This window comes from Carcharodon carcharias, chromosome 21, assembly GCF_017639515.1.
Source record: "Carcharodon carcharias isolate sCarCar2 chromosome 21, sCarCar2.pri, whole genome shotgun sequence".
NCBI classification, from domain to species: Eukaryota; Metazoa; Chordata; class Chondrichthyes; order Lamniformes; family Lamnidae; genus Carcharodon; species Carcharodon carcharias.
Window position 1 is genome coordinate 70017636 of NC_054487.1, and position 12248 is coordinate 70029883.

Consider the following 12248-nt stretch of genomic DNA (forward strand, 5'->3'; position numbering starts at 1 on the left):
CTCTCCTGGATGCATTTTAATTCCACCCCCTCTAAGCCTTTCACACTAAGACTATCCCAGTTAATATTGAGGAATTTGAAATCCCCTACTATTATTACCCTATTATTTTTACACTTCTAAGATTTGCCTACATATCTGCTCCTCTATTCCTCCTGATTGTTTGGAGGCCTTTTGTACACTCCCAGCAAAGTGAATGCCCTCTTTTTGTTTTTAAGTTTTACCTATATGGCCTCATTTGAGGAACCCTCTAAGATACCGTCCCTCCTTACTGCAGTAATTGACTCCTTGATCAATAGTGCATTGCCGCCACCTCTTTTACACCCCACTCACTTGTCACGGCTGAAGGTTCTATACTCTGGAAGATTGAGCTGCCCTTCCCTCAGCTATGTCTCTGATAGCAACAATATCATATTCTCATCTGTTAATCAATGCCCTCAATTCATCTGCCTTACTTGTAAGACTCCTTGCATTAAAATAGGTGCAATCTAGCCATTCATTATTCCTTTGTGCCTTAACAGGTATATGTTTGCTCTGCCTTCCAGACTGACTTAGTATCTCTTCTGTATTTGGCTGTGCATCATCCCCTACTGTACCTCCATTCAGTATCCCACCACCTTGCCAAATTAGTTTAAACCACCCCCAACAGCACTAGCAAACCTCCCGACAAGGATGCTGATCCCGTTTGGTTCAAGTGCAACCCGTCTGATTTGTACAGGCCCCACCTTCACCAGAAACAGACCCAGTGATCCAAGGAGACTAAAGCCCTCCCTCCTGCACCATCTCTTCAGCCACGCATTCAACTTCTCTATCCTCGTCTTCCTACACTCACGAGCACATGGCACAAGGAGTAATCCAGAGATTACAATCTTTGAGTCCTGCTCTTTAATCTGCTATCTAGCTCCCTAAATTTTGTTGCAGGACCTAGTATTCTTTAGAGCTTCAAAGAATGAGAGTGATCTCATTGAAGCCTACAAAATAGTTAAAGGAATAGACAGAGTAGTAGATGCAGGTAAGATGTTTCCCCTGGTTGGGGAGGCCAGAACCAGAGGACACAATCCCAAAACAAGGGAGAAGCCGCCTAGGACCGAGATGAAGAGAAACCTCCCCACCCAGAGGGCCACAGCCCCTGGAACTCTCTACCCCAGAGGGCCGCGGAAGCCCAGACATTGAGCATGTCCAAGATAGAGACTGATAGATTTCTGATTACCAATAACGTAAAGGGTTATGGGGATAGTGTGGGTAAAAGGCTTTGAAGTGTTTGGCCAGCCATGATCACACTGAATGGCGAAGCAAGCTCAACAGGCTGAATTGCCCTCTCCTGTTCCAATATAGGGTTAACTTGTGACTGAGTACAATCCTGCCCACACAGTGATGTAAGAGAGCACATGATCTGCACCCAGGGTCAGTGTGGTGTTGGACAGAGCCATGAGCAGACTCAAGTATGGAGACAGCTCCTAACTTTTACCATTTACCATATTTTGTAAATAGTTCTAGTAGTTCATAAATACTTACAGTTAACCTACTTCTGACTCTGTAGACTTTATTAAAACCTACCAAGATGTAACCAACACCCCACAAGAGACTTCAATTTTGCTAGGGCTCCTTGATGCCACACTCAGTCAAATGCTGCCTTGATGTCAACGGTAGTCACTCTCACCTCCTCTATTGAGTTCAGCTCTTTTGTCCATGCTTGGACCAAAGCTGTAATGAGGTCAGGAGCTGAGTGACCCTAACGGAACCCAAAATAAGCACCAGCGAGCAGATTATTGCTGTGTAAGTGCCACTCAATAGCACAGTCAACAACACCATCCATCACTTTGCTGATGATCAAGTGTAGACTTATTGAGTAATTGGTCAAGACTGCCCTGGGGCTATTGGATGCAAGTGTAGAAAGAGCTTTACTCTGCATTTAACTTGTCTGGTACCTGGCTTGGTATTGTTTGATGGTACAATTAAGAGGTAGCTTTGTATCTAATCCGTGCTATATTAGAATTCTATTCCTGGGTAGCTAAAGAACTGACCCCCCCCCTTCCCAAACACTCACACTGACCAACCCCGCCCCCGCCACTCAACCTCGACTATTACCACTAAGCCCTACTGCCCCATGACATCCCAACCATACCACCTCTCCTGACGAAGCTAACTCCCGGCCACCCAACTACCCCCACTGACCACCGCTCAATCTCCCCTGACTAACACCCCGACCCAACGTGACTACCCCTCCCAGCTATGCTAACTCCCAACCACCATACAACCCCTCCCGACCTGAACCATCCCCCAAGACACGTACTTACTCACCCACTTTACCCATCCTATCCACCTACCACCTCGCCCACCCCATTTATTCACCTATTCATTAACATTTGCACTAGACCTTTAAACTTACCTTATGGCAGCTGGTGCTGTAAAAAGTGCTGGGGAGATTGTGGCATTGTGGTAATGTCACTGGACTAGTAAATCCAGTGACCCAGGCTAATGTTGTGGGAACACTTGTTCAAATCCCACCATGACAGCTGGTGGAATTTGAATTCAATTAATAAAATCTGGAATTGAAGCTAATCTTAGGAATGGTGACCATGAAACTATCAATTGTCATAAAAATTCATCAGGTTCACTAATGTCCTTTAGGGAAGGAACTCTACCATCCTTACCTGGTCTTGCCTACATGTGACTCCAGATCCACAGTAATGTGGTTGATTCTTAACTGCCCTCTGAAATGGCCGAGCAAGCCACTTGGTTCAAATGCAATTAGGGATGGGTGACAAATGTTGGCCTTGCTAGCGATGCCCACATCCCATGAAGGAATAAATTTAAAAACGGGCATGGATTGTCTTCCCCTTGATGTCCAATGCTGCTATGAAGCTTTTCGCGGGACTCTTTCCATTTCTGAAGAAGCCGGGCTCGGAAGACCCAGCCAGAAATGCAGCGCAGAGTCGGGGCACAGAATTGGAAAAAAATTGCAGGGCTATGTGGAAAGGACAGGGGGAGAAACTATTTGGTTAGCACTTTGGGCACAATAAGCAGGATTGGCCTTCTTCTGTGCTCCAAGATTCAATGATGCTAAGAGGACATTTAATATATTATGAAAGCATCACAGATACTTAAATTATAATTTGAAAATTCACTCATTTTCTGAAGAGGAAAAGTTTGCGAGGCTATGGGGAAAATGCAGAGCTAGTGGGACTAGATAAATTGGTCTTACAGAGGGCTGGCAGAGGCACAACAGGCCAAAATGCCTCCTTTTGTGCTGTAACCATTCAATGACTTAATGATTATCAAACAATCATTGATCCAGAAGCAATCATATAAAAAAGTTAATGGTTTCATTTTGCTGCTGTCGTTTGCGTTTTTTTGGTTTACTGGTGATATATCCAAGTCAGAATTTGAACGTAAATGGTGCACAAGAAATTTAGGTCATCAGAGCCCTTTAGTGACATGGCCTTACGGTCTACGAAAATGAAAATTGTTTACTTTGAAATGAAGGCTTGACTGATAGTGAGTACATCGTACTGCCAAGATTGCATTTATTTTAGTTTTCAGTTTTAAATCTGCTGGAATGTGTTTTCTTCACTCCAGTGCATTACTTACATGAGTACTTTCAATTAAAATGAAATCCAAGTTTATAACTAAAGTCTTAAAATAATTTGACACTGAAGGTTTGCTATAAATAAAAGGTTAAGATGTAAAATTAAACAAAATACAATTTCTATTATCTTTCCATTGTACACTTGTGCTGTGATTGCTGATAGGCTTTACTTTTCAGAGACTTGCATTTAAATTATTTAAATATTAAAATGAATTGCAGAAGCAAATCTAATTTTGAAACTTGCCTTTACTCCAAAAATTTTCAAGAAGAACATTTCAACTGGTTTAAGGCCTAGAGGTGTTTTAACATATTTTGGACATCCAATCAAACCAACATGAACTGTGACCTGAAAATGGTTCTTCTTTTGGCAAACAAATGAATCATCTGCCGTTGAAAAATTAAATCCTTTGTCTGCATCTACTTGATAACCTGGAGCAGGTCTAATTAAAACAGAAACACAAAAGAAAAATCGAAGTGCATAAATTAATTAACTTAATCATGACCCATATTGCAATAATCAAAAATGAAATTGAACACATGGAATATTTTCAAAGCATTGTGTATCAGGAATTATTAGAATTTTAGCAACTCCTAGAGTTGTGATCCATTTTTCAAATCTAACATATAACAAGTGATATGGATAAAATCTGATTTTGCTTGGTTCATAGTCCAATTATAGTTAACATTATATTAAAGACATAGATCGACATATGAGAGTCTTACCATTAGTCGTAAAAGCTTTAGCGTCTTGACTAAAGTAATTAAAAATTGTGCACAGGCATTTCTAACAGTAAGCAGGAAGAACCTGTCGCGGAGGTTAAATGTCTATTATACTTATAACTTTCACTGTGATTTTCTAAAGGTCAGAGTAATGGCCCAGATATTGGAGTCAGCAGCAAGGATTGGCACTCGCCTTTCGCCTCAAGAAAAGTTGCTCACAAAGTTATAGAGAGCTCCAGAGTTCAGAATTCCTCTTTTCCAAGTTTGAATTTGATGCCTTTTACAGGGGATCTGTTGGGACTGTGAACAGCACAGGCAGTAGGGAGACTGATAAACCAGATTGAAGAATTCTCACAGTTGGCAAAGCAGAAAGTAAAAGTAGGAAATATAAATTATATTTAAATCATTGTACAGAAACAAAATAAAGTCATACACAAAAGCAGAACACTGCAGATGCTGGAAGTCTGAAGTAAAAACAAAAAAATGCTGGAAATACTCAGGTGGTCAGGAATCATCTGTGGACAGAAAAAGAGTTAATGTTCCAGGTCGATGACCTTTTATCAGGACAGGACAAGTGTGATTAATGAAGTAATTTAAATAAGGAAACAAACATTTCAATCAATTTTTTTGTTAAATCTGCAGCATTTAAATTTTATTCTGAGAGAATAAAACTCTGCACTCAAAAATATAATTTTTCAGGGCCAGAGAGATTGCTCTGTTGTAATTATGACTTGGTAAACATTAAAAACTCAAATAGTCATTTGGTAGTACAGAACTTGAGTACTGCTAAAATAAGAGAGATGCTGTCAAAGCTTTTCATCTTGCACTCATCAGGACAGATTCACAAGAATACCAATTGTAAACAGAACAACAATTTATGCTGCATGAGAAAAGACTGCTGATTGGTTGGCAAGTGGACTCTTCTTGATAGAAGCATTGTCATGGGGTATGCACCAGGAATAATTAACTGCCAAGATTTTGTTTAAATTCAAACCAAGTAGGTCAACTCTGAACGGTTAAGGCAATACCTTGAACAAGACTTCAATTTTCCATTTTTTTTTTACAGTGAGAATAATTTAGGCTCACACCAAATCAGTAACTCTGTGATGATTTCATATGCGAAGCCTGTAACTGCACATCCTGTGACAGAGTTGGTCATCTCTGGCAGCAACCTCTAGATTTGCATGTTTAACTGGGTATGTATGATGCCAGAAATTGTCAGTTTTACACAGTAATAATGGTGGCATTGAGAGCTTCACACTATTACTGAAACAAAGCCTGGGGCAAGATATTTTGCCATTTGTGGTCCTTAAAGTGTTTGTGGAAAAAAAATGTTTAAACTTGTAAGCCAAAAATAAATATATAATGGGTACTTACAATTCATTGTAACTAGTGTTATACAAAGTTGCCCAATGATTGGGTTGAAACGGTTGCCATTTCAAACTTGGATAGTTCCAGTCCATACAAACTTCATTTTGACTGTCAGTATCATAACTATTGATATCGATATCGTGTTCTCTAGAATCTATCATCGAGAAAATAAATGTGAATATGCGAGCTCATATTCCTTCTGCGGATATTTCCTTCTGAGCCAATATTTCACTTGATAAGGCCAGACTAATGGTCCACAGAAGGTATATCAGTCTGAGACAGATGATGTTGGTACAAAATCTTCAAACTTAAAATGTAACCAAATGCATCCAATTTCCTTGGCTTATATAGAGAGATGCAATAAAATGAATATGATTAGTCAGTGGGTGTACCACAGATCACCAGTTTGCACTTCAAAAAGTTATACTAGAAAATACAATCAAAGTTGGGCTAAACAAATACTAAATGATGTATGCAATGGTCCCATTAAAAGGAAGTTAGTGCAGTACACAATTATAACAATTATAATTATAATTTATGAAATGCACCACTCTCAGAGTTCACACTAGATACATCTAATGATGATAGCACACTGGATTGTGACCAAATTTGATTGTGTCTCAATTTGAGATCTCTCACTTACTGTTTTTTTACTCTGTGGCCTTGCCATCTCTCTCTTTCATCTTACTTGTCTGCCATTTCTGTGTCTCATTTCCTTTTCTCTTACCAGCTGCAGAACCTTTGGCCTTCCGCTTCGGTGCAAAACACCAACACTGTTCTTTCTAATACTTCTCTCCCAATTTTTTGATCATGCTTTACACCCCTAACTTCTCTCCATGGACTATAGTGAGTTATAGGTATAACATACAATTGCAAATTAATAACATTAATCTATCAAGTTATTATTGTTCTATTACATTTCATTTTAACAATTATGCAATGCTGATTTTTGCTTTAAGTAGTAGAATAAATTTGAAAATATTAACTAATTCAGCACAAACTGAAGAACATGCCCGGAACCTTCCAAGCTTTACAGGCTAATCACTGATGAAGACCAGTTGAGTCATTGAGGAGGACTACGATCAGGTTTTCTGCAGTTCAAATACAGCTGCATAGATGCCAAATAAAAAAAAAAGTGCTGTAAAAACTCAGTACGTTTGACAGCATCTGTGGAGAGAGAAACAGAGTTAACGTTTCAAGTCCAATATGACCCTTCTTCGGAACATGGATGTTAGTCTTGGCTCAGAGGTCGTGCTCTCACCTCAGACTTAGAAGCCCACGGGTTCAAGCTCAGCTCCAGGACTTGAACATGTAATCTAAGCTCACACTTCAATGCCATACTGAGGCTGATTCTGCATTGTTGGAGCTCCCATCAGAAGAGGCGAGCATTAAGTTCTGCTCATGACACATTGCAGCTGAAGAGACTACCAACACAAAGGATAGTTAAATTGGCTAACACACATGGATTAGGCTGCATGATTACCCCAGAGGGAGAAAAGGACATCCACATTTTCTAACCCTGATGAGGAGACAATGCTAGCCATTATGGAAAGGACCATTGTTGAAATAGTTGCCAATTCCAGGCTTGAATTCATCGAAGGTGACATCATCCTCAAACTTAAGCCTCTTTCTCACATCCTTCCCACTTCCCCTTCATCACATAATCTCTTGCAAGTTACAAGCTACAAATAGTGTAAACATGCAGGTCTTACTTTCTCTTCTCCTGTCACCAGCACCTCACCCTGATTCTTTTTTCCTTTCATATACCCTAGAACCGCAATTCAGGCAATAGAGGAAAATCAAGACGACAGTGAACACTATATCAAGTCATTTGATTTCACACACATAGCCACCAGATGAAATATTGACATTGTATTTACCTCAGGGGATTGTGTAAAGATAGGATCTATAAATGGTGAGACATTGGGCACACCTGTGCTGCAGCCAGGGTAGGGAGCAAAAAAGTACAAATGCCAGCTCACCGGATAAGCTGCAGAGGGCTCTGATGAGGATTTGGATGAACCAGACTACAGAAAAGGCTGATAGATATAAACATCAAATTTTTTGATGCATTAGGACGTGTGCCTGGAATGCTATCTTCAATCTCTAGGGGCATGGTGGGATCCTGCAACCAACTTAGCAGAGGGCTTTGTGCAGAGCTTGGAGCCCATACTTTCCAGCATTAACACACTTGTGGAACCAGCCATAAGGCTGCGGCTGAAAGCCAATGTCTCAATTTCTGTTGTAGCACAAGCTGCAGCCACCCAATGTCTGCTACTGCAGGGGAAGCTCATACTGCTGTCACCATGGCTGTGGATAACAATGTTCAAGGGGGATCCCAATTTGTCAAAGCAGTCCAGCAATCTGTAAAATAGCTGAGCAGCTGTCCTGGAGGAGCGGCAATGGCCCCATGGAGCACAAGCCTGCTGTACCATCTCTGGATGACAGCAAGTAAGCCATTCCTTGCCACTCCCCAGTTCTCTTGTTGCTGTGCCTGTCAGTTAACCAGACCAAATGACTGTTGCCCTTGCCAAGTTGGTGCAGAGAAGCCAGGCCTTCTAGGCCCAAAATTGCTCAAGGTCGTTCTCCAAGGCCTTCGGCTGTCTTCCACTGAAAGTCAGCAGTCTTCTATCAGCCACATATGAATACAGATAAAAAGCACACAGAAGACCAAGAATTAAGAGTGATTCATTTAATTTTGTTTGCACTACGGCATGATTTAATTTAAAAGTTTTGATTGGAATTTGCATTTTGTGTAGGCTCTTATTTTTGTGATGGGCCTAAGAGGACGATGTTATAAGGAAGGTAAGGAGCACAGGACTATTGGTGAATGGCGAATTGGTATCACGTTTGGATTAGCTCTTCATGCACAGCCTGAGTAAAAAGGAGCTGCCTGGGTTGCAGCCTCCTTCATCCACCATCTTCTCTTCCTCCTCATCATTCTCATGCTCCTGATCCTCAGCTTCTAGTCTGATTGGTAGTGGCAAGGACTGTTCCCTCATGTTAACAAGGCCATGCAACATACCGCCATAAAGCTTGAGCTGCTCTGTTGGGGCTCCTCCAGGGGGGTCTAGGGAGCCGAAATATTATCTGCCAAGGTCTGTTCTATCAGGTTTCTTGCGTACAGCATCACTTTTAATGTATGTGTGCTGCTTAGGGGTGTGTGTGGGTTGCAAACCGGAGTCATCAGCCATAAGAACATAAGAAATAGGAGTGGACCACATGGCCCTTTGAGCTTGCTCAGACATTCAATATGACCATGGCTGAGCTTCTGCTTCAATTCAATTTCCTGCCCACTCTCCAAATCCCTTGATTTCCTGAGAACGCAAAAATCTATCTATACCAGCTTTGAATACAGTCAACAATGGAGCATCCACAACCATCTGGGGTAGAGAATTCCAAACATTTTCAACCCAATGAGTAAACAAATTTCTCACCTCAGTCCTATATGATCAACCCCCCTATCCGGAGGCTGTGTCCCATATTCTAGATTCTCCAGCCAGGAGAAACAACCTCTGTCTATCCTGTGGAGTTCCTTCAGAATCTTGTATCTATCAGTGCAATCACCTCTCATTCTTTTAAACTCCCAGGCCCAATTTAATGAGAATCTCATCATAGAACACTCCTCCCCTCCCAGGAACCAATTTAATGAATCTTCACTTTGCCCCCTCCAATGCAAATATATTCTCCCTTAGCTATGGAGAGTAAAATTGAGCACCAAACTCCACGCGTGGTCTCACCAAAGCCCTATACAATCATAGCAAGATTTCCATATTCTTGTACTCCAATTCCCTTACAGTAAAGGTCATCATGTCATTTGCCTTCTAAATTCCTTGCAGAACCTGCATGCTAGCTTTCTGTGTTCCTTGTATAAGCATACCCAAGGATATCTGACAATCAACATTTAAAAGTTGCATGGCTTTTAATAAGTACTTGCTTTTCTATTCTTACTACCAAAGTAATCTTTGACCTAGTCCATTTACAATATAGGCAACAGCAGCAATAGAGAACATATCGATGGAACTGATTAGTTACATGTATTGGTCATTTCACTGTCAGAGACAAATTACTTCTTTAAAAACTACAGGTAGCTTTATATATAATTTATCCTGAAGTTTTTAAAGAATATATTAAAGTAACTCTCCATGCTTGTCAGCAATGGACAAATTCAATTTAAAAAATTCAAAATGCATGCCAAATATACCTACTGCTGCCTACTTGACTTTGAATATCTTTCCACACATGATCAGCGGTATTCTTGCATAGGTCCGAACACTTCCTCTTCCTTGAATTTGGCATCAAAATTCTAGAACACAAGAATTTGTCAAATACTTGTAGAATACAAAGCAAAAACAGAAATATCTGGAAAAACTCAGCAGGTCTGGCAGCATCGGCGGAGAAGTTGACGTTTCGAGTCCTCATGACCCTTCAACAGAACTAAGTAGAAAGAGGTAAGGGGTGAAATATAAGCTGGTTTAAGGGGGGTGCGGGGAAGAAGGGGGGTTGTTGTTGGGACAAGCAAGCAGTGATAGGAGGAGATAACCAAAAGATGTCACAGACAAAAGAACAAAGAGGTGTTGAAGGTGGTGATATTATCTCAAATAATGTGTTAATTAAGAATGGAGAGCAGGACAAGCAAGGTAGCTCTAGTGGGGGTGGGGTGAAATAAACCATGGGTGGAATACATTTAAAAATAATGGAAATAGGTGTGGAAAAAAATCTATATAAATTATTGGAAAAAACAAAAGGGAGGGGGAAGAAATGGAAAGGGGGTGGGGATGGAGGAGGGAGTTCAAGATCTAAAGTTGTTGAACTCAATATTCAGTCCGGAAGGCTGTAAGTGCTTAATCGGATGATGAGGTGCTGTTCCTCCAGTTTGCGTTGAGCTTCACTGGAACAATGCAGCAAGCCAAGGACAGACATGTGGGCATGAGAGCAGGGTGGTGTGTTAAAATGGCAAGCGACAGGGAGGTCTGGGTCATGCTTGCGGACAGACCGAAGGTATTCTGCAAAGTGGTCACCCAGTCTGCGTTTGGTCTCTCCAATGTAGAGGAAACCGCATTGGGAGCAACGAATGCAGTAGACTAAGTTGGGGGAAATGCAAGTGAAATGCTGCTTCACTTGAAAGGAGTGTTTGGGCCCTTGGACGGTGAGGAGAGAGGAAGTGAAGGGGCAGGTGTTACGTATTTTCCATTTGCATGGGGAGGTGCTGTAGGTGAGGGTTGAGGAATAGGGGGTGATGGAGGAGTGGACCAGGGTGTCACGGAGGGAACGATCCCTAAGGAATGCCGCCAGGGGTTGGCGGAAATGGTAGAGGATGATCCTTTGAATGCGGAGGCTGGTGGGGTGATAAGTGAGGACAAGGGGGACCCTATCATGTTTCTGAGAGGGAGGGAAGGCATGAGGGCAGATGCGCGGGAGATGGGCCGGACACGGTTGAGGGCCCTGTCAACTACCATGGGTGGAAAACCTCGGTTAAGGAAGAAGGAGGACATGTCAGAGGAACTGTTTTTGAAGGTAGCATCATCAGAACAGATACAACGGAGGCAAAGGAACTGAGAGAATGGAATGGAGTCCTTACAGGAAGCGGGGTGTGAAGAGCTGTAGTCGAGGTAGCTGTGGGAGTCGGTAGGTTTGTAATGGATATTGGTGGACAATCTATCACCAAAAATTGAGACAGAGAGGTCAAGGAAGGGAAGGGAAGGGAAGTGTCAGAGATGGACCATGTGAAAATGACGGAGGGGTGGAGATTGGAAGCAAAATTAATAAATTCTTCCAGGTCCCTACGAGAGCATGAAGCAGCACCGAAGTAATCATTGATGTACTGGAGAAAGAGTTGTGGGAGGGGGCCGGAGTAGGACTGGAACAAGGAATGTTCTACATACCCCATAAAGAGACAGGCATAGCTGGGATCCATGCAGATACCCATAGCCACACCTTTTATTTGGAGGAAGTGAGAGGAGTTAAAGGAGAAATTGTTCAGTGTGAGAACAAGTTCAGCCAGATGGAGGAGAGTAGTGGTGGATGGGGATTGTTCAGGCCTCTGTTCAAGGAAGAAGCTGAGAGCCTTCAGGCCATCCCGGTGGGGGATGGTGGTGTAGAGGGATTGGACGTCCATGGTGAAGAGGAAGCGGTTGGGGCCAGGGAACTGGAAACTGTTGATGTGATGTAAGGTGTCAGAGGAATCACGGATGTAGGTGGGAAGGGACTGGACAAGGGGAGAGAGAATGGAGTCAAGATAGCAAGAAATGAGTTCCGTGGGGCAGGAACAGGCTGACACGATCGGTCTGCCGGGACAGTCCTGTTTGTGGATTTTGGGAAGGAGGTAGAAACGGGCCGTCCGAGGTTGGGAGACTATCAGGTTGGAAGTTGTGGAAGGAAGATCTCCAGAGGAGATGAGGTCAGTAACAGTCCTGGAAACAATGGCTTGATGTTCAGTGGTGGGGTCATGGTCCAGGGTGAGGTAGGAGGAAGTGCCTGCAAGTTGACGCTCAGCCTCCGCGAGGTAGAGGTCAGTGAGCCAGACAACAACAGCACCACCCTTGTCAGCGGGTTTGATGATAATGTTAGG

At 42.3% G+C, this 12248-nt stretch overlaps 1 protein-coding gene across 1 annotated transcript in view; it reads right to left on the reverse strand.

Annotated features, from left to right (window-relative positions):
* The window catches only part of LOC121293073 (myelin regulatory factor-like protein), a 43704-nt gene extending 35592 nt beyond the window's left edge, over positions 1-8112 (reverse strand). Inside the window, exons 1-3 of the mRNA XM_041215668.1 lie at positions 7851-8112; positions 5684-5831; positions 3831-4026 (exon numbers count right to left, since the gene is read on the reverse strand). Of these exons, the coding sequence (XP_041071602.1) occupies positions 3831-4026; positions 5684-5831; positions 7851-8112 (606 nt within the window). The remainder of the gene's footprint in view (positions 1-3830; positions 4027-5683; positions 5832-7850) is intronic.
* Between the last annotated feature and the right edge of the window lie 4136 nt (positions 8113-12248).